A 21,693-nucleotide genomic window follows, 5' to 3' on the forward strand; every position below is an offset into this window, starting at 1 on the left:
GTGTTTTTTTTGAAAAGTGAGCGTCATAGATATTCAACAAAACTATTCCAATATTAGAAGGTAAACCACTGTTTTTCTAATGCTTTTTACAATATATGGTGATTTAAATTGTTTACATTTTTCTGTTGGAACAATTTAAACTGCCCATAATCTGGTTTTAATCAATTTAATGGTGCCTCTCAGACTTAATAAAAACAAACCCTTTTTCTAATCTTGCAATGCACACTTAGAGTAAGGCCATTAAGGTATTTTATTATGGAGGTGGGCGAAAGAGGTGAGAGTCCCAACATGCAGATGGAAGATAAATTGCTTTTCTTCTGTTGGGATGAACTAGTGACAGTTATTTGCTGATGGACAGTATTTAGAAGTTGGAAGGTGGTAACTTCATAAACATCCTGAATGTGCTACAGGCATGTTTGAAGGTTGTGACAGCTAAACATACAGGATAGGTCTGCAGCTCATTCAAAATTTAATCCAGGTAATGAAGGTCTGGTTTGAACATTAACAGCAAAAGTTACTTCAGGAAGAAATAACTTTCACTAGTTTCACTCATTGTAGAAACAGATTTGTGTTTGGGGTTTTTGTTGGGGATTTTGGGGTTGTTTTTTCTGTTTGTATTTTGGGGATTTTGTTTTTTTACCTAGGAATAAAGGTTTTTGAGAAGACTTTCTGAAAGGGAGCATTACAGGAAAAACGTGAAGCCTGAAATGCTATTGAACCTTGTGCAGGAGGTAGAATTTGCTGACGTGTGCAACTGCAGCAAAATATTGGCTTTGCATGTGACAGACTCATGAAAAGGGTCTAACTTTGGTCCTATGAATATTGTAACAGTGTTTTAGGAATTCATAGGAAGGATAAAGCACCTCACTGCTAAAATAATGTTTGTCATATGATGGCTGGCAAATGTAACTCCCTAAACTTTTCGTTTTGTTTAAGGTTGTCTTAATGGTACAATATCTGGTGGTATTACTGCTGCACAGAGATAGTTATATAACATTCCTTTAAGGCATTAGAACAGAGGGTCTACATTTAATTATATATATTTTTTAAATTGCTGCAGGAGAACATCCGCTGTATTTCACAGGAAAGACAACAGTTAACTCAGCAGCTAAAAGATGAAACTCAGCAGAAGGAACAGTTACAGCAGATAAAGAATGAAATGGAGAATGAACGGTGCCAACTGAACAAGACTGTCGAAAAGTTACAGCAGGAGGTATGAGTTTACTCCAAAGAGGGGGTAGGAATCTGAATATCTAACAAACAGAAGCCAATGAGCTGTAAAATTGTAAAGGATGATTTTGGTTTTTAATGTGTAAAAATGAAATGCAAAAACTCTTAGTCTCTTTAACTGCTGTAAAACAATTCTGTTTTGTTTAAACAAGAACTCAGATCTGAGTTAATTTCTCATTTAAGCTACAGCAATATTTCAGAATTTATGAGCTAATTCTCAAATCATTCCTGCATTAGACTTATTTTGCCATCTGTGTGTAAACCTACAACTTACTGATGATGTACTGAAGTGTGCCTGCAGTTCATTACATCAGTCAGCTGGAAGAACTGCTGATAGAGAAAAAGAGAATAATTTCATAATTTTGCCACACATACTACTAGAAAGTAATGTTACGTTTTTTGGGTTTCATACTTTGCATATAAATGAATCTGTTTGGGAACATGTTTGATAAATTTTCCATTGAAAAATACTGAACTGAATGTCAAAGCTTAGGAAAAAGGTATTTGTGTGTATTAAGAATGATCAAAGCTTTTGTAGCAATGTTTAAGGGGAAAAATACATGTACATTTTTCCTAGATGTCTGAAATAGTAGAGGTCTCAAGAGCATCAACTCTGGAGCTTCAGAACCAGCTTCATGAACACAAGGAGAAAAATCGCAGGGAACTTGCAGACGTGCAGCGACAGCTGAAAGAGAAAAACCTTGAGGTAGAAAAATCACGCCTGACAGCCATGAGAATGCAAGATGAGGTAATGACTCTTAAGTTCAGTGACAAATTCTGCCCTCTGACCTAGAATTCAGCTCAGATAGTTTTCAGGACAATGAATGTCTGCTACCACGCTTTTGTGTGCACTTTTTCATGAGAGACTGATCTCAAGCAGCATGGTGGTCAGGGTGCTGCTTCTGCCAGGGGAGACTGACAGATACGTTGATTTGTCAAACAACACATTTGTCTTAAGGATTCTACTGATGATCTGCTCTTTTAATTCCTACTACTGAAGAAATTAAGAATCTCAAAATAGTCTTGAATTAAGGGGAAAAACCCCAAACACCATCAGATATCTGGGGTAAAAAAAAAAAAAACACCAAAAAAACCCAAACAAACCCAACCTCTACCCTCACCCAAAAAAATCCCCCAACCAACCAAAAAAATCAAATTCTGGTTCTAAAGGAGTTGACATACATTCTTCTCTTCCTTCATGTGACCCAAGTTGCAGATTTAAATTAAAGATGTGAGTGTAACCAAGAATTAACCAGTTGGCCTCTTAATGTGTGAATTTTCCCTTAAAGGCAGTCCAGTCTTTTAATGATCTGCATATGCTTGTTCTGCAATTGGAAAAGCTATGAGAATACACTACTCGCAGATCTCTTCTGTATTTAGAATAATTTAACAATTTAATTTTTCAAGTTCACAACTTCTCTTACGTTGCTTTTGTATGTTGCCCTTTCCCCTTACCAAACTGGTTTGAAATTCAATTTAAAATAACAGCAATAGAAGAAAGTGTAGTTCCTATTTATTATTCTGTCTTCCTTCTACATTTATTTCATTTGGAGTTAGAGAGCCTTTGTGAAAGGCTGAAAACTCATGGAAATGGGAAGATAAAACTGGGATATTGAGAATGTTGCTTTTAAGTTGTATAAATGAGAATAGACAGCTCAAAATGTGTGTGTGTAAATATTTATACATGCTGTATTTACAGTTATGAAAAATATTTCTCGTGCTATCTATTACAAATGCAAAACAAATAGAAAAAATTGGGAAAAAAGAAACTTCAATTATGTGACAAATAATCTAAACTCTGTGTAAAGGACAAAATAATACTGGTTGTGGAATACTACATCTACATGAGGCAGTATTTAAAATCTTAGGGCCTTAAAATTGTAGTATGGCAGCTAGCTGCAAAAGAGGAAACAAAATCTGAAAATACAAGATGAGCAAGCTAAGCAGCAGACTTCTTAGAGAAACTAAATATTCAGGATAATTGAAATTTCTTTATTATCACTTCTGTGTTTAACACGAATTACAAATAGATAGTCTTATTCAACTTGAATGAGCCTGCTGTCTATCAGAATCCCCTTGGGTGGGTGTCATAGTACACAAAACATTCTCTTTGAAAGTCTCATTTATATCCAAAGGATTGTAATGATCATGGTAACATGAGCAGCATCTTCTTCTGGCAGAAAATTTATGAAACAGGCTTGCAAGGCAGTATGGGATTTCTTCATGGCTGTGTTTCTTGTATGTTCTCTGTAGATACCTAGAAGATGCTAATCTTGAAAGCTGTCGATCCAATGTCATTCTGAAATACTAAATGCATATGAAACGCTATTATTAATATACATATCTCTGCACTTAACTAACTGTTCAGGAAGTCATGCAGGTGTCCAATGTTTTGTTGTCAGGACTTAGCAAACTCAGTCACCAATACATTATCTCAGCTCCATCACTAATGAAAGAGGAAAGACTGCATGCTGAAGCATATCTTCTTATGTACGTGTTACAAGTGTAAGGAATGATTGTTGTCTCACCTAAAACGCCCCTTACTACTTACATATTTGTCAAAGTACTGTGAAGGTTTTAGTTTTATTGAGTACACACTGTTGGTAGAGTAGTAAATATCTGTCCTCCATAAATAGTCCTACTTTATCTAAAAGTTACATACATCTATGTATGTTAGAAGTTAAGTCATTGGTAAAATGCTGTGTTTCTATGTCATCAGACATACAGACTGTATGATTATTTAAGAGCTATGGTATTGGTAGTCTGAAAAAGAAAGGAATAGTACTGCAAAAGTTCAAAAGCTGTAACTACTTAGAAAATTGGAAAAATGTTGGCTTGCTCTAACTGTGTAAAAATAAATAAATACACCCCACACACACACCCCCATGTATAATTGTTGCTGTACAACTTGTAGTGTAAAGCATCTGTTTTGATCTGATATTAAATACAAGTTTATTTTCGTGGTGCCATCTTGTGGATAAACCAAAAATTAGTGTGAAAAGCGTGTATCTCAGGGCAGTCCTTGTCCTGCTTCTGGATCGGTCGTGTTGGCAGTCAGTCCCACTCAGTATGGAGGGTATTGCTATTGTCTTACTGTTTCAGATGCGTCTTATGGAAGAAAACTTGAGGGATCACCAGAGAGCTCAGGATGAGGCAATAACAAAAACTCAGCTGCTAGAACAGACTGTTAAAGGCTTGGAGTATGAACTGGAAGCCAAAACCCACTTAAAAGACGACCGGGCAAGACAAATTAAACTTATGGAGGTAAAAGACATTTTTAGGGTTTGGTATCTTACTAGAACTGATTACAGTAATTTTGGTGTTTCAGTGTAGATTATGCCTGAGCAGAAATAAAATAGCTTGATGCTGTTCAAGGTCCATGCAGTACAGGAATTATTTGGGTATATTCTAAAGGTGATCTGTTAGCATACCTATTGTAGCATGATGTGTTCTAAATGGCAATTGTTCATTCATGGTTTTAATGAAATTTCAATTCTTTTTCTATAGAGTATATTAGGCAAAATTATATTACTGTCATTCATAGGCAGTCACTCAGGTCTTCAGAAGTATTTAGAAATGTAAGTTCTATTAAACATCTAATATAAATTAATATCACAGGACCTAAATAACATGGTTACACTAATTATGTTGTTATAGGGTTAGCTTCATAACTGTTCAGTTCAACTAAGCTGCCATTTGACTATCATTAACAAACACTTAGACCATCATACTGGTATGAAAAGAAATTTGTCTTCTAAATGTATAATGTAAGTTAGACATTACAAAAACCATCTCTAGAAACATTACAGAATTTATCTTATTTTCTAGAAATTGGTGACTGGTTAAAAAAGGTAATGAATCTTCTATTTTATTTCTGTTAGACAAGCAAGTTCACTGCAAAGCCTTATCTACCTTTATTCCATTTAGGACAAGCTATCTCACCTTGAACTTGAGCTTGATGAAGAAAAGACTAATTCGGATTTGTTGTCTGAGAGGATCAGTAGATGCAGAGAACAGGTACTTGGACAAGTTTTCAAACTGTTATATAGTGATGAAGAAAAAATATTATTAGGATCACCAAAAAAAAAAAAAAAGAGTACTGGATAACTTTAATAGCCTTAATTTTAGATGGAGAACAAACAGTAACATCTTAGCTTCTGTATCTTCAATGAAATTATATATTTCACTGAGACAGCTGGAGAGTTTTAAAGTGAATTAGAATTCTACTTCATGTATCCTTGAAACACCAAGAGACCATTGCTTGGGTTACTGAGATTCTAGTTGATTGCAGTATAGTTCTTTTGGCACTTGTTTCATTGATACTGTGCAGACTCTTGAGTCGGTGGGTGAAATAGAATGTAACGGACCCATAATAATGTGGAGTCATAGTCATTCCTTAAGTTAGGAACCCTTTAATACCCGACTCTGTCTGTGTTATAAGCGTGGGTTAAAAGAACCTTAGTCATAGCTGCCCTAGTGGGTTCTACAGTAAGTTAATTTGCTAACTGAATGGAAACCTAAAATACAGATGGGTGACCAAAATGTTACATAATAGGTAAAAAGACGTGTTTATTTTGAGGTCTGGAGTTTCTCATTTCACACATGAGTTACAAAGGTTGCTTTGTCTTGATTTTATGCCAGAATGACTAAGTAGTCAAATTACTAAAGAGTATTTCAGGGTCTGCTAAGCATTTATAACGATAGGAGAAATTATAATGGATTTGTTTTGGTAATATCTGCATTTCTATATATTTTAATTATAAATGTGTTATTTTAGTATACTGATAATGAACTGTAATACTCAAATTTCTAGTAAAAACAAATTGAAACACTGGCTCTGTTTTACCTAAAGCTAAGTGTTTGAATAAACATTGGCAAGGCTGATAGTTTACCAGGAAACATTATCCTTTTAATTTAAACACCCTTTTGAGTCTTGGAATGGCTGCATGAGATACTGTTCTTGACTCCCATCCTTGTCCAGAAGTACAAAGTGGACGTAGTAAAAAAAAACCAACCTGGGGGAAAGGTGGCTCATATCCTATTCCTTTTTAAATGATAAGGTGTAAGAGCAAAAGGGTCAAAAAAACATGCACATTGAAAAGCAGAGCACTCAGCTGCCCTTTGTGTCTTAACTTTAGCAAGCTGGGACAAGGCATGCTTTAGTTCATGGTTTATATATTTTTCTTAACAAACAAGTGAAATGAAGTAACTCTTGTGACTTTTGCCAACACAGTTCAAAAATACTTAATTCATCAATTCTTGTATTGTGTGAAAATGCAAACATGAGTCTGAGTTGTTTCCAGTAAGTGTGAAAAATAGACTAGTTAGTTTCCATGGCGATTTTAGAATAAATACAGAAGGATAAAATTGCACTGACAGCATCATTCACTTCCTTTTGCTAAAGTGTTCCCAGTAGATACCTCTATACCTGCTCTTTAGCTGGCTTCAGGTGTGGGAAGCCAACAAATGAAGACGTGGATATGAAGGTTGCTTTGCATTTATGAAGGATAGAAGGGTAGTTTGACTTTACCTTGCTTATTAAACTGTTTTTCTGTCACATACTTGAGAATTGCATGTGTATATATATACTTTAGTTTTCCCTATGTAGCTATTAACAAGAAACATAGGCTGTGAGCCTAGTATGAGATGGTAAACAGTGATGATGGCATCAAAAGTATTTTTAGAAATCAAATTGCTTTCACTAATGGTGAACTCAACAGCTGCTTCTAATCTGAAATCTGGCACAAAATGCTGCTGGTAAAACTATTGCTTTTCTCAATTCTTCGTTGTTAACATTCTTCAGATCTAGCTGTGATAACTGTTGCTTTAAGCAGCAGAAATAGTTTATTCTTTTAATTTAATTAGAATATATTAAATAGAGGAAAGGTAGAATGTGAAGCACAAAGCTCCACATGGTACATAACCAGAGCCTATGGGAAAGAAGTGAAAAGCTTGAGCATATTTTGGCAGACAAGCACTTTTCCTTTGTTCATGTTAATTATGTTTACTAATAAAAAGTGCAAGGAGATAATTGAAAACAGTTTCCACCTTCCCCAGCAAGAGCTGTGTCCTGATGCCCTTCTCTTTACAAGCTCTTGTGTGTATATATATATGTGTATATATATATATATGCATGTAGCTTTCTGATCCTAATCAGATATAGTACTTTTTCTCTCTCCCACTGTTTTTCTGGGAGTTTGCTTTTAGCATGAGGTGTCCAACAACAGGACATAATTGTCCTCTAAATAACTGCTTAATTTGAGATCTTAGGAAGGAGGCACACATTTGTCACAGCCTTTGAGCACAGTAAGAGCACAACAGAACTTCAGAGTGGACCATTAATCAAGTTCCTACATAAAACAAAACCCCTTTCTTCAGTTAACAGTTGCATTTTTAATTAGCCATTGATTTTACTGCAGATTTTGTCAGGTTTTTTCCATTTGTCTGTCTGTCTTCATGGCTAAACAATGACAGCAGAGTAACTTTTATGTAATTTCTCATAACTTTTTTCCTCACATTTCATTAACAAATACAGTTACTGTGTGTATATATAATATTTTAATATCTTATATCTATAACATCTTGATATATGAGATAATATTTTACTGTATAATATATAATTATAAATTTGTTATTAGGTTTCTATGTGATAATGAGAACTTCTAGGCAGTTACCCAGCTGTTGAGAACAGCCCCACGTGCTAACATTTGCAGTCCAGTAACTCTTACAACCTTAGTTTCCAGGAATGCCTTCTGTTCTGAAACCATACTGGGACATAAAATATGCAAGTGCATGCACGGCTGCTGTTGTTTGTATTCATATAGTCATTGCAATCCTGCAGAAGCAAGTAAATTCCTTTTTAAATATGTGATTAAGTAAAAAAATAGATCTTTTAATATTATAATCTGGTAGATAAAGGCCAAAGGGGAAATTTTGTGTGCTGTACTTGCTTAATTTCACATTCTTAGCATTATTTTTGGACACTTTAATGCAAGAATTCTCAATGGCTTTTGAAAGGCTTTGAGTGAGATGAATCTGTAACTTAGAGCTGCCTCACTGATGGTGTGTTTATGCAGGTTCACACATAACTGTTGTAAAGCAAGGAAGAATGGTGTGCTGAGTGAAACCTTTGCCAGGTGTTTGTTTTTTTGCAGGTATAGTGATTGATGTAGATGTTCATTGTGATCCCCAGGTGATACTCATTGTAGTAAACATTGTGCAGGGGATAGCACAAATGCTGTGGTAACATTAGCTGTGCCTGCAAAGGCATTTGTAAAGACTTGAGGTCAGTCTCAGCAACAAAAGTGTCTGGGCACTACCAAGTTTTTCCTTTAGCCCTGAAGGTTCAGTAGCAGCTGTTGGATAAGTCAGAGTTTCTCTTCGGTCCTCAAAATTTTTATTTAGCTGTTTTTCCAGTCAAGTCTGATAGTGAGATAACAAACTAATTCTGTATTGATAGTTTTTAAACATCTTAGATATGGAGACTGTCCTTGCCTTTTGGGTATTGAAGATGGAACTGAAATATTTACAGAAACTGTAGTAGAAGCTGTATTTTAATAAAAGAAAGCCCATCCCCTCCCCAAATCCTGAAGTCTGTCCTATCCTGGTATAACAGACATTAAATTGACTGGAGGAGAGGAGCAGTGTTCATATGCAATATGCATCAGAGTCTGTTGAAAAAGAGTTTTTATGATTCTCATGGACAAAGAAAACTGGAGTTGTCTGTAGAATGTCTCACTGAGGTCTAGGCACTTCTCTGCAGTTAGCAGTTTGTGTTCAGTAAAGTGAATCTTTAAAGTTGACTAGGCAACAGGTTAAAGGTAAGGTGCCTTGAAGCAGCACTGGGATTAAAATGGGCTTCCTGAAGCAGAAAATTTTGTTCAAGTTTGTAATTGTGAACTTCATCTGAAATCAAGCATATATCTTGAGTTCTAAGAGCATTTTTTTTCTTACTGCACCAATACATGTCTTTTATGTCTTTGTGTATGTATATACACACACAGTATCATATAGATAAATGTAAACTACATCTTTAATAATTGTGTCTTTTCTTTCTATAATAGATTGAACAAATGAGGATTGAGCTACTTCAGGAAAGGGCTATAAAGCAAGATTTAGAGTGTGACAAGATCTCATTGGAAAGACAGGTAATTATAGCTGGCATGTCATCATACTACTAAGGTAACAGGCTGGGCACCCACCTTCATTAAGAAATTCAGCATTTCAGCTTATAATATTATAAGTCTTCTCTTAGTATTCTTTACTTCTGTACCTCATGTTTTAGCTTGAAATTTGTCACAGTTTATATATTTCATACATAGTATGAGTACACTGTTGAAGCTAGATCATAATTTCAAGCAATTGTGGTATTAGTTGAATATTTTCTTCTGTAGGAGCAAACAAATGGGAAAGAAAAGACACAGATCTGATGGAGAATGCTACTCTGTTGTCTAGAAAGGAATATGACTCGTATGTTTTAATATCTGTGGTGGAAAGTATTAAAAATACTTTCTAACTTTTTGCAAGACTGTTCTTCAGCACAGTGTTCTCTGAAAACAAGATTGTTTTCTCTTTTCCAGAGAAAAACTATCTTAGCAAGTAATGGTATTATTGACAGTTTTAAAAACATAAAGCACCTTATAATCAGAATTTAAAGTATGTGTTTATACCAGACACCTAATGTTGTGCGTTAAACTGTGAAAATAACCCCATCTTAATTGTTAGAGAAAAACAATGCCACCTACTGGTATATCCTATGTACATCCTTATACTTTAGTTCTGAATTTTTTTAATGTAGCTTTTTTAGTGTTTGAGATCTAAGGTCATGGTTTGAAGCTCTGTAACAAAGAGCTTTATTTTCTGCAGGTTTGGGGTTTTTTTGGGGTTGTTTTTTGCAACTTTATCATTAGGTCCCCATTGACAACCTAAATTACCTAGTCTCATAAAAATGGAAGTGTAAGTCTGAGCAAAGCATCTGCTTTTACAGATCATGCAATTTGCAAAGGTTTTCAAGCTATCATTAAGGGCTAGTATTGGATAGTTTAGAGGTGGAGGAACCACCCCCCAGTAACAGCTTTGGTAGAGTAAAACAATACTGGATGCAAGTAATTTCTGTATTTACTTGTTTTAGTCATATACCAGTGAGTTGCAGGGGAAAAATACAGAATTTGACAAAAGGATTGTGTGGAGAATGACAGATTCCATGCTATTTGAAACATTTTAGCATATTGTAAAATGTTGTTGCAACCATCTGAAGTTCAAGGTTTCACTTAAGCCTAAAACTTTCTCAAACTTAGCACTAAATTCTCTTCAATAAAGCACAGTGGTAGAATATTTGTTTGTAGTAAACTGTAAAATCTCACTGACACTCTCTTTTTCCATATTTACTAAATTAAAAAGTTACCAGTCACCTTATGTTTGCATGGAGAAAGTGACTTTGCATAAAGGAGACATTTGTTAATATGAGCATGCATGTAGTAATCAAGTATGTTCCAACTACAGAACAAAGACCTGAAGAGTCGAATCCTTCACCTGGAGGGTTCTTACCGATCCAGTAAAGAGGGTCTTGTTGCTCAAATGGAAGCAAGGATCACAGAGCTAGAAGAACGCCTTGAAAATGAAGAGAGGTGAACCTAGTTAAGATCAAAGCATGCATGTTTGTGAATATTAAATCTCTAATATAATCAACTTGATTTATTTTTCTCACAAGCACTAAATTGAAATGGTTACTGCTTCATAGAAGTGTTGCAGATTTTCTGTTTGTTTGAAAGCACATTAGAAGTTGCCTTATAAATTTACAACTTCACAGAGCAGTACAGTGCCATGCTTCGTTATTTTATCAATGTCAAATATCAGCAATGGGCTTAGAAATATTAACTGTGGTTTAATGATTTCATTTGCATGTTCACTTCATTGCTTAATTTTGGAGGAATGTATTTTTTTATTCTAGATAGAAGAAATTCTTTTGGATGCATTTGAACAAAAGACTTAATATGTTGAACTAAATAAAAGTGAGGGCCGTTAGTCATAATTAGCCATTACGTCAGCAGGATTGGAACTATTTCAGTTCCTTCTTTTATAAGCCTCTTTTGTTTGTTTTGTGTTGAGTTTGTTTTGTTTGTGGGTTTGTTTGTTTTTTTCTAGAGATAGAGCTAATTTCCAGCTAAGTAATCGCAGACTTGAGAGAAAAGTGAAGGAGCTAATGTTGCAAGTGGATGATGAACATCTTTCGTTGACTGACCAAAAGGACCAGGTAGAGGGAAAGACTAGTATGCAAATATCTGATATTAATCCTACTAGCATAAATTATCATGTATAAAATATAGGAGAATAATATGGATAGATATATATTTCTCTGTTGTTTATTGGCTCCCATTTAGAATCATAGAATGCTTTGGGTTGGAATTTAGTGAGATTCACAGTTCCCGTTGTCATCGTATACTTTTGTCTAGTACTAAACTTACTAATTTCAAAAATTATGAAGAGGAAGCACTTAGAAACAATGCTATAATTATTTTCAAAATAAAGCAAATAATAGTATATGTTCCTATAAATACTGAAATCAACAAATAATATGTTTTGCCACTTTGTTTAAAAAAAGCCTATATTTAACAAAAAGCAGCTTCTGTAAGTATTAAGCTTACACTGATATTCTAATAGCAATGTGCTGTACCACTCCAGGGGTCTTTGTTGATTCCTTGCTTAAAACATGGTTTTACATGAGTGAGAGAGTTAATATTCTGCCTAGAGAGTGAAAATCTGTTAAGGAAACTGTTTTCTTAAAATCTGTTTGGTTTCTGAAACATCTTTTGTAGTATCTGGTAAAACTGCTTCACTTAAGACACACTAATAACTCCAATCTCCTTTACTGATAACTGACTCTTGCTGTCAGATAGTATTGTCTTACTCTACCAAAGCTATGTTTGCTTGTTGCTGTTTTTCTTCTTAAAGTATTGTTTTCTATCACTTTTTTTTAAAAGTAATGCTGACTTTCAAATATTGTTGAAGCACAGGATTACAGGGTCACTACACTGGCAAAGTTGTGTCTTTATTCTCCCTCTCATAGATGCTGGAAGAATAAAATTACTTTATTAAAATAGTCCTCTAATCAGCTGACATGTAAATATTTCAGTTGAGTTTGCGTTTGAAAGCAATGAAACGTCAAGTTGAAGAAGCTGAAGAAGAAATAGACAGACTGGAAAATGCTAAAAAGAAACTCCAGAGAGAACTGGAAGATCAACTGGACATGAATGAACAATTGCAAGGACAGCTTAATGCTGCGAAGAAGGAATTAAGGTAGGATGATTTGTCAGGCCTTAAAATTACCCATCACACCACCAGTCATGAGATTGATAAGTTGCTTTTCTAGTGCATAAACTGAGGGCTTCCTCTAGCAAACTTCAAGTCTGTCACAAGCAGAGTTTAAGAAGCAGACTTGAGAAAGTCTTCTGCATTTCCTTTCTCTAGAAATGTGCAACTCTTTCCAGAGTCCTCTAGGTGCCCAAACCTACATACCAAGATCTGCCTGGTGAGTAAAGTCATTGAGGCAGGGAATAAAACATGGGAAAAAGTGGTGGGACTCAACACTTGCCATTTGTAGTAATAAATTCCTGGTAATGACTGAGTGGTACAGCTATATTGTATTAGTTTTCCTCAGCCATTTTTTACTGTCTCAGTGTGCAAAGTCATACTGTGTCCCCTCTCTGTGACTCTTAGTTACAGGTACTTGAAAATATGATTATTCTCTTGCGCATTTCTTTCATGTAAAATAGAGTCTCTGTGATAAACTACCCCTACTGGAGCACAGGTTTCTTTGACGTCCTTTAAAGATGTCAGTGTTTCAAGTTTTGCATAAGTGTTCTGCATGTAAATATGCAGCTTTAATAGCCAAGTCATGTGTATTTTTGTTTTTAGTAGACTGAAGAAGTCACCAAGTAAAGTGTTGGCTGATTCTGATGATGATGATGACGATGATGACGATTTCAGCACGGATGGTGATAGTCTCTGTGAAGTACCTTCAGGAAATAACTGCTCAAAAGATGATGACACTAAAATCTAAATAAGTATCAAACTCATGATTCCTTGAAAGCACTGGAAAATTAACATAAATTTTCAGCAAACTGGATATTCTAGAAACCAAATGACATAAAGGGATTAAAGAGTTGGAAATACAATGTTTCCATCCAGACTGTGCCATTTTCTTTTCTAGATCTCCACTGTTAATTAAAGAAAATAGGATTTCACTATAAAGCAGCTATAAAACATGGAGATTTTATATATATAAATATATATGTAACTGCTACTGAAAACATAAGCATAATGTTTCACATCTGATTTTGCTAAAGTTCCAATTAAGTAAGAAGCCTTTTGAAAGCAGCTCAAAATCAGTTTGTAGTTATTAAAAGCTTTTCCCTAAAATTAAGGAAACCGCAGAAGATTGTTTAATAATTTTAAGTTAAGGGGAAATGATGTATAAATTGTGAATATTTTAAACCTGGTCTTTTTATTGACTACTTCAGTACTATTTTGTAAAGTTTCAAATATTATATCAATCAGTTTCATATGTAAAGTACTTGAATTTACACTGATGGCTGTATTTGGGGTTTAAGTAAGAAGGAATCAAATGATATATACATTTTGTGCATTACAGAGCAGATTCACAGTTCCCGAGCCAGGAAGTACATACCTGTGTTAAAACCAGTGCAAGTTTTATTGTCTGTACTCTGTATTTCAAATGTTAATCCTGCTTGTTCTCTTTAAAAGGACCGTCACATCTGCACGATGAGTGAGGCTTGCCTACAGCTTTCTTGTAAAATTTCTTTGGGAAGCTTTCTGTTCGTAGTAGGTAAGGGTGAGAAAAAGGTCAGTTATTACTTGGCATTTTTTATTTCCTGAAATGAAGTCCATACTACCAGAGGCACAGAACACTACAGGCCTGCTGGTTTGAGGGCATCAGGACAGGCTTATCCTGAAGTCCCTAAGGAGTCCCACTTATTCCAGTAAAAATACTTCTAGTCTTTGAATTAACTACGTGCTTAAATCTGTTCATTAATTTATCCCAAAATTTTATGCAACAGGAAACACAAAGCATATGGTTTTATTTTTCCTTCTACACTGTTCTTGAACATCTCTTTGTGAGATACCGCATTGTATGGTCATGTATGCAGATATAAGTATTTCAGTATCTATCTGCCTCTTGGGTGATCCATCTGTTGAACAAACTGCAAGAATTTTAAAAGAAGAGGAAAAAAAAAAAAGCATTGTAAATCTTATTTTAAAAACACAATCCATTTTATTGCCAAAAATATTTTTTGCCATTTATATTATACCAGGCCATTTTTGCTCCTTTGCAAATCTAGAGTTCTAAGGAAAGGTATTAGTATTTGTCCCCAGTTACAGCTTAATGAGCACATGCTTGTTTGTTGAGTGGACAAAGGCATCTACTGAAGAGGACACATTTAGCCCCTGACTTGGTTAAGGCAAAAGTCCTGACAATGGCAGTGTCCATTTTCATATGATTGTATGAGATGAAACTCCTGCCTGCAGGATCAGAAATATTTGCATGCGTACAAGAAAGCAGACTCTCTTGCCATGTAATTCCTTTCAGCTTAATTTGGATGGTTTGAGATATATGGGAAATAATGTGATTGGCATAGTTGTAACACTCTGAGGCTTGCATATATTTTCAAGTAGCGTACATTGCATAATTTCTTTTCAAGTACTAGCTTTACTATTTTGGCAGCATCCTTTCCTCCAAGAAGATCTGCACTGTACAAAACTGACAATCCTATAAACTCCTGTGATTTTTTTGTTTCATTCACTTGTTTATATAAGCTTAACTTTAAACAACTGATTCCCATTTGCAGTGTTCTGCCCTCATATTCATAGATGACTTATTTCAAAGCACTGGAAGCAAAATCACTTAATATTGCATCTACCTCTGGTTACACTGAACTGTAAAAGAAAAATTCACTTAAAATAAACCACCATCTCTTTCCGTTCTACTTTGTGCACGCTTGATGTGACAGTTGAATTTCATATGGAAGATGTATGTATTCAAAATGCAACGGGAAAACAATTCTCTGGGCAATACAGATGCTGTAAAAAAAAAAGGTGTCTGCATTTTTTTCTTTTTGGGTAGCTACTTTCTTTCTGAATTGTAAAGCAGGTGGCAGGTGTAATATCTAGAAGACTTCTCATTTGAACTTAAGTTAGGAGGAGGGAGGTGCATTGCTGCAGGCTCCTGGTGGGAGAGATCCTGCTTATTAGACCCCTCATGTCATAAAAGTAACTGGTCTTTAGTTTGCTTCTTTAAACTTTGGATTGGCATTTTCTCATTAGAGTTTTCAAATGATGTGACTGAAATCAAAATTCTAAAATGTTGAGATGGGTATTTCAACTCATTCCTGAATGGTCAGTAGCTCAGTTTCTCGATACTTGCTAGCTATGGATCTACTTTTAAATTCATTTCAGAAGCAGCTCTTGATCCATAAAAGGAAGAAGGACAATATGTGAAGAAACATGGTTGTGAGACATTGAGTGCCTAGAAGTTTGTACAAACATCAGCGTTTCTGATGTGTGAGGGACATGGCTTGAATTCTGAGCCATAGGAACTTTAATTTTCTTCAGTACTGTAGTATGTCAAAACCGAACAGACCCAAGCTAAATCATTAACCTGTTGACTTCCATTGAGAGCGAAACATCCACTAGAAAAGTATTCTGTGAACAATAAACTTTTTGTCCTCTCTGGGATTAATGGCCTTTTGAATCCCACTGAGACTTTGACTGTTTTTATGTGGTGAAAGATTTTTCTATAAAAACAGGATTCCTTCCCATTAAAATTCTATTCTTCCTAAATATTAATCTTTTCCAAACAGCTGTGTAAGATTAATAATGTCATATTCAATTCCTGAAAAGTGGTGCCTCAAGAGAACTTGCATGGTCACTGAGTTCCTGGGTTTTGAGGATCAAATCCAAGGTCTATTTTGAGCAGTTTCACTAATCTGTTACGCTCTGGCAGATCGTTTTGTTTTTCTGAGCCTACATTTGTAGACAGGAGAATACAAGTGAACTTGCATTTAGCATGTGCTTCAAGATCTTTGTATGGCAACTGCCCATACAAATGCAAAATGTGTAAATGTAAAACAAACAAGCAAACAGAATCTTCTTGTCATCCATAGACTCCTCACACACTGTCCAAGCCATAAATTATTAGTACAACTATCACATAGAATGGATTTTAATCTCCTTGAGTTTGGAAGGCATCTCTTTTCATAAAAGCATCAAGGTCCTTCAGACATCGTATTTCTTTTTAGTGCATGGAGAAAGAAAAAAAGTCATTGTAATCTTGCTGTCCCCTGTGCTGCAGTTCATTTAAGGAAAGCCCTGTACCATGCAGATCCTTTCTTCAGCATCAGCAGTTGCTTTTTATGTTTCAATCACCAGGTAGGTTCCCCCCACACTACACAGTCTCTTGATGATGAGACTATAACTTGTTGGTTGATGTGTGTTTTGTTCCAATCTCTCCTCATTCTTCCTAATCTGATTCTTCCTTTTTTTCCTGATTCAATAGTCTGTTGTGATATAAAGCTGATTTTCTAACCTATTCCAGAAGCCACGTACGTTCCTCAATTGCTTTACAGACCAGCTGCATGTGCTTTGCTGAGCGAGCTACACAGTGCGACAGCTTCAGCTTTCAGGCCTTTTCTGGATTGCACAGCATATTTCAGTAATTAAATGTTGATGTTTTTAGCTTACTGGAGCTTCCTATCCTATGAGTAGAGCTACATGTTTCAGCTGCTTAATTTCTAACTCAGTTATCAAGATTGCAAAGTGTTCAAAGACTTTGCTGAAAGAGCAGCATTCTTTAGGATTTGACAGGCTTTATAGCACTTCTGATTTGTTCTTTTTTGCATAAGGTGCTGATTGTGTCACATATCTCATTCTCTGACCCTACTGTCTTATAGTGGGGGAAATGTCATTGTTATTTCAAAATTTTTTATCACTGGGCTATTGAGAAAAAGGTGTATAAATTAATGTAATTCTCTCTTTTTGAATAGATTTTTGATTTACATGTTACGAAAGGAAAGACTTAAGGGGAGTAAAGTTAAACAGACAAGATCAAGTGCAGTAGGGAATTGGGCTACTTCAGTAGAAGCATGACACATGACAGCCCTGTAACCATTAGTGCCAGTAAACTTCATGTGAAAACAGCAGAGACTGTATGTTTTATGTAAGAGGGAACATTTGATCTTTTCTCCACTTCTAATAACAATTTGCTCTTTCATTCAGATCCTGAAGTTCATGTCATTAGCAGAAGATCAGGCAATATAAAAGATTTTACTTAAATTCTGAGCACAGGTGGAGGATGATAATTTGAGCTCTCCAAGTTGTCATTAGGAAAACTGTATAAACACTTCTAGGTGAGCACAGAGAAGGGACTCATTACAGGTAACTTGAGTTTTTCTATACTTTGTGTACTTCTGTTTCTTTGGACTTTCTGAACAATGCTATTATTAGGTTAGAAAGCCATTTTCACTAGTTTCAAGATGTCTTTTTACTCTGATTGCTTGCAGTCTGGCTGTGAGGAAACCTACCAATGTGAAGTAACAGGGAAAATACAGACAAGTAAGAATGATCAACATGGGACCCAGTTCTCCTTAATTTGATTATTATCTTCCCTTTACTCTTCTTAAAGAGCCTGGAACTGAATGTTGCTTAAGCCATCTTAAACTTACAGATCCCTAACTTTGGGCTGGGGTGGATGATAGATTTTTATTTCCAGGGAAAGACTGTAAATGTTCAAGATCAGAGTGGTAGAGAGAACACTGAAGTAATGCTAGAAAATGCCTATTTCCTGTATGCATTTGCAGCAAAGATTCTCATGAGAGTCCAGCTGAGACAAATGATAGTGCTGGAAAAGGAGCAACATATGTTTCTGATCTTTCTGTGGATGCACTGTTAATGGAGACCAATTAGCTGCATACCCCTGGGCAGAATGAGTAGTTCTGGTTTGCAGAAATGCTTTCAGCATTTTGAAACCTTGGATACCCAAGTGCTTGCCAGTATCAGAAGTATCTATTTTTTATATGACTCACATTTTATCTTTACTTTTTCTAGAACGAAATTCTGTGTGTAGCTCTCCATTTTCCCTTGAGTTTTCCTTTTTGTCAAAGATGTGTTTACTTCTCTGGGTTTTTTGTGAGAGAAAATGTTGCTGTCCTTGGAATGGAAAGAGATGTGACTGTTTGGGACTTGGCCCTGGGAAAACTTGGTCCGTGCCAGAAATGAAATTTCCTTTTCTAGAAAGCAGTTCCCCAGTGCATAGGAGAGCTGAGCTGTTGACTAAAAATTGACCCCTCTCAACTGCAGAGCTGGCTGTTCTCAGCCCAGCCTGGCCTTTATTTTCCTGGGAGTTAAGAACTGAGACCTGGTACTTGACTGAGGCTGCCAGCATGTGATTTCCACACTACAGATGAGATTGAGCTTAGTATACTTGAAATTTTGTTCTTCAAGTCTTTTGGTTAAAGTGCAACAAATACTGTTTAAGGAAAAAAGGCTCATTGGGTATTTGTGACTAGAGTATGCAAGAGCAAATAAACTACACAGAGACACAGTGAAGGCAGAGTGAGATGGGTGTGTGTTGCTGCAAGGGCTGTATCAGCTGATTTGGTTGCCTGCCTGAGAAGATAATCCTGTTTAAAACTGATACACAAATTCAGTGGCTATGGTCATGTTGTAGTTGCTGTAAATCCTTCCCAGGGCAGACCAGCTTCATCTGAGTTGTGGCATTTTTATTTTACATCTGCTGTGTAAAAGATTTTCGACAGAGTCCCAACAAACTTCTTAATGTGTTGTTTAAACCCCTTGCCAGAAGGAAAACAAAAGAAGCTGAACCATCCAGAGAAGGCAGGGTGGTCTAATAGTTTGAAGTAGAGTGGTTTCTAATCTGAGCTGTTGCTTCAGGCCTTGATCTCCTCATACTTTTGTCAACATGCCTAGAAAATGGAACACAAAACTAGACCTTGAAAACTTGATACTGTGTCTGCATTGAACCTTCCTGGATATAAATGTTAGGAGGAAGTGCCAAGGATCTGATTTTTCAGTGAATCAGATTTTTCATTGTATCCACTTTCTGTGTTGACCCTGCAGTCTGTGATATGCTGCAGTGCTTTCCAAGTGGTGAGCTGGTTCTCTTGCTGCACATCTGGGATTGGAGCTCTTGTGCTGGCTCTGCAGTAACCAGCAGCATCTGTGGAGTGTCTTTGCTGCAGAACAACTGCCTGAAGTCTAGGTTTTCTTGCTTTATGGGGACTTTCTAATTTGTTTTTCTGCAAAAAAAAAGAAGTAAATGGTTTATTGTGTAACAGGTAGAATGGCCATGAAAAGAGGAAAGAAAAAAAAATAAAGTCTGTCCAATAAAACATCGACCAACCAAAGAAAGGAAACTCCCTGAATGGGGCTATGTTTACTGTAAATATAGCTCCCTGTGCCTTGCTACTTGATGATAGTAGTTGCATCTGAAGGGCAGTTGCAGGTGGCAGGAGGGAACTGAATACCTGGAAGCTCAGCGGTGCAGGGAGTCTGAACAGATCGGTTCTGTAAGTTGTTGAGCTTACCACCAGTGCACAGGATGCCTGTCTCCTGGATAGAGTAGTAGGTCTCCACACTGAGTGATTAAACAGACTTGTACCTCCCGTGCCTGCCAAGCATAGGGCATCAGATATCAAGTAATTGAGCTTTGATTCCAGAAACACCTGTAAGTCTTGTCACTTCAGAGTTTGTCCTCAAGATACCATCCAGTTACAGACCATACTGGTGGTACCCCCTGCACAAACTGCAATTATTTTACTGAAGGATAGATGTTGCTGACCACAAATGTGAGTGTGCACAGCTGCCAGAGAGCAGCTGTGAGGCTCTGTGAAGATACTCTGTGACTGAGTGGAGACAATCAGGCAGGTCTTAACTTTGATTGGCAGGTACATAGAATGAATATGGAGGGGAAGAGGAAGGTTGGTACCCATTAACTTGGCTCTGAAACTTTCCTGTGCTTAGCAGACTTGGACATTTCTTGCTCTTAAGAAAAAAAAAAACACAAAACCACAAGAAGGGAAAGCTGGTAAAAGTTTTTTGAATGGAGGAGGACTGTTTTTCATGGAAAACATTTAAAAGCCTTAAATGTGGGATGTGCAGGCATGACCAAGCTGCTCACAGACATCATTCTTACCCCCAAAGGTGCCCAGGGGAGTGAACCTAGCAAGTGGCTGCAGAGAGTGGGCAGCGCTGCGGCGTGGTACTGTCGGTGACAGCTAGGAGGGTATGGGTGTGCGCTCAAAAGTCCTCCTGCAAATGCCTTAATCCCCTTTTGCAAGTATGTTTTAATCCATTTTGAATTGTGTTTAAGGATGCAATGCCCTCTGTATTCTGTGATTGTATGCGTTTTGCCTAAGCAGAGGAGCTTGTTGCAAATAAAATCACAATTACATCCCTGGAACTGGTCACTCCTTGCAGGTGATAAATGCTCCAGTGGCACTTCTGCCTTATTTTGTTGCTGGCATGCTTCAGTATAGTGTGGATGGAAAAAATTAATCTCTCTGCACTGCAGCCAGGGAGTCTTGCTGTGGCTGTCACAGCAGCTGAAGCTCCCTATTGCCTTCTGTTAATTATGCTCTAATAGTGCACCTTTTGTCTTGTTTCCCCAGGCAGGAACTGGTGTGGAGCCAATCATGATGCTCCCTCTGCAAGGAGGTTTCATATACAAACCAACCTAAAAGAGATTGACAAACTAAAGGGAATCTTGTGCTCTGACAGGATTTCTTGCTAGATGGGGGAAATTATTTAATCTCGCTTGGAAATTGATTCTCCAACAATGAAATACAATGCAGAGCAGCCAGGTTACCATTCAAGAAGTAGTCTGTATGGATGACCTGCTGCTCAACAAAGTTCCTTTTCAGTATAGAGCCACAGTTAAAAAAGCATTTGAGATGTTAAGGCCCATGAGGTGACTCGTGTGAGAAGGGGTATGGTGCTTTCCTATGAAAGTGCTGCTGCTGTAAGAAGTACTCAGAACTACAGCATGAGTCTAAGAGGACTGAAAACAATATTATCAGGAGTTCATTTTTTGAAGGGCAGAAAGAGCACAGATGACATCTGCTCTGTGGTTTTGTAACACTGCAATAAGGAGACAATCACCAGAATTGACCAAGAAGAATCAAAATTGGTACTTTCTTAGGCAGTGTGATTAGAGACATTGTGCTGCTGCTGATAAATTTAGGAAGAAACAAAAGTTCATATCAGGGAGGAAGAATAATTATTATTCATGAAAATGTGTTAGGAGGAGTTACTAAACCAATAGTTCAGGAAGTAACCCAGACTCTAATAATTAGAAATCTAGGGAGATATTTGCAGGGAGTAGGAGGATAATTAATATCTATCTTCTCTTAAGCTCTTAAATATCTTTCTGAA

The 21,693-nt window shown here is 36.5% G+C and overlaps 1 protein-coding gene across 3 annotated transcripts in view; it reads left to right on the forward strand.

Annotated features, from left to right (window-relative positions):
• The window catches only part of CGNL1 (cingulin like 1), a gene marked incomplete at its 5' end in the record, with an annotated part of 36,413 nt that extends 23,092 nt beyond the window's left edge, over positions 1–13,321 (forward strand). Inside the window, 9 exons of one of the 3 annotated variants that reach the window (XM_084267985.1) lie at positions 1,061–1,213; positions 1,808–1,978; positions 4,333–4,494; positions 5,158–5,247; positions 9,294–9,377; positions 10,732–10,856; positions 11,374–11,482; positions 12,362–12,525; positions 13,144–13,321. In XM_084267985.1, the coding sequence (XP_084124111.1) occupies positions 1,061–1,213; positions 1,808–1,978; positions 4,333–4,494; positions 5,158–5,247; positions 9,294–9,377; positions 10,732–10,856; positions 11,374–11,482; positions 12,362–12,525; positions 13,144–13,288 (1,203 nt within the window). In that variant the 3' untranslated portion in view covers positions 13,289–13,321. Of the gene's footprint in view, positions 1–1,060; positions 1,214–1,807; positions 1,979–4,332; positions 4,495–5,157; positions 5,248–9,293; positions 9,378–10,731; positions 10,857–11,373; positions 11,483–12,295; positions 12,330–12,361; positions 12,526–13,143 lie in introns of those variants that run through there. The other 2 variants (XM_084267986.1, XM_084267987.1) reach the window with 2 other exon arrangements.
• Positions 13,322–21,693: the final 8,372 nt, after the last annotated feature.

Source organism: Gallinula chloropus (assembly GCF_964237585.1).
Source record: "Gallinula chloropus genome assembly, chromosome: 9".
Classification (NCBI taxonomy): domain Eukaryota; kingdom Metazoa; phylum Chordata; class Aves; order Gruiformes; family Rallidae; genus Gallinula; species Gallinula chloropus.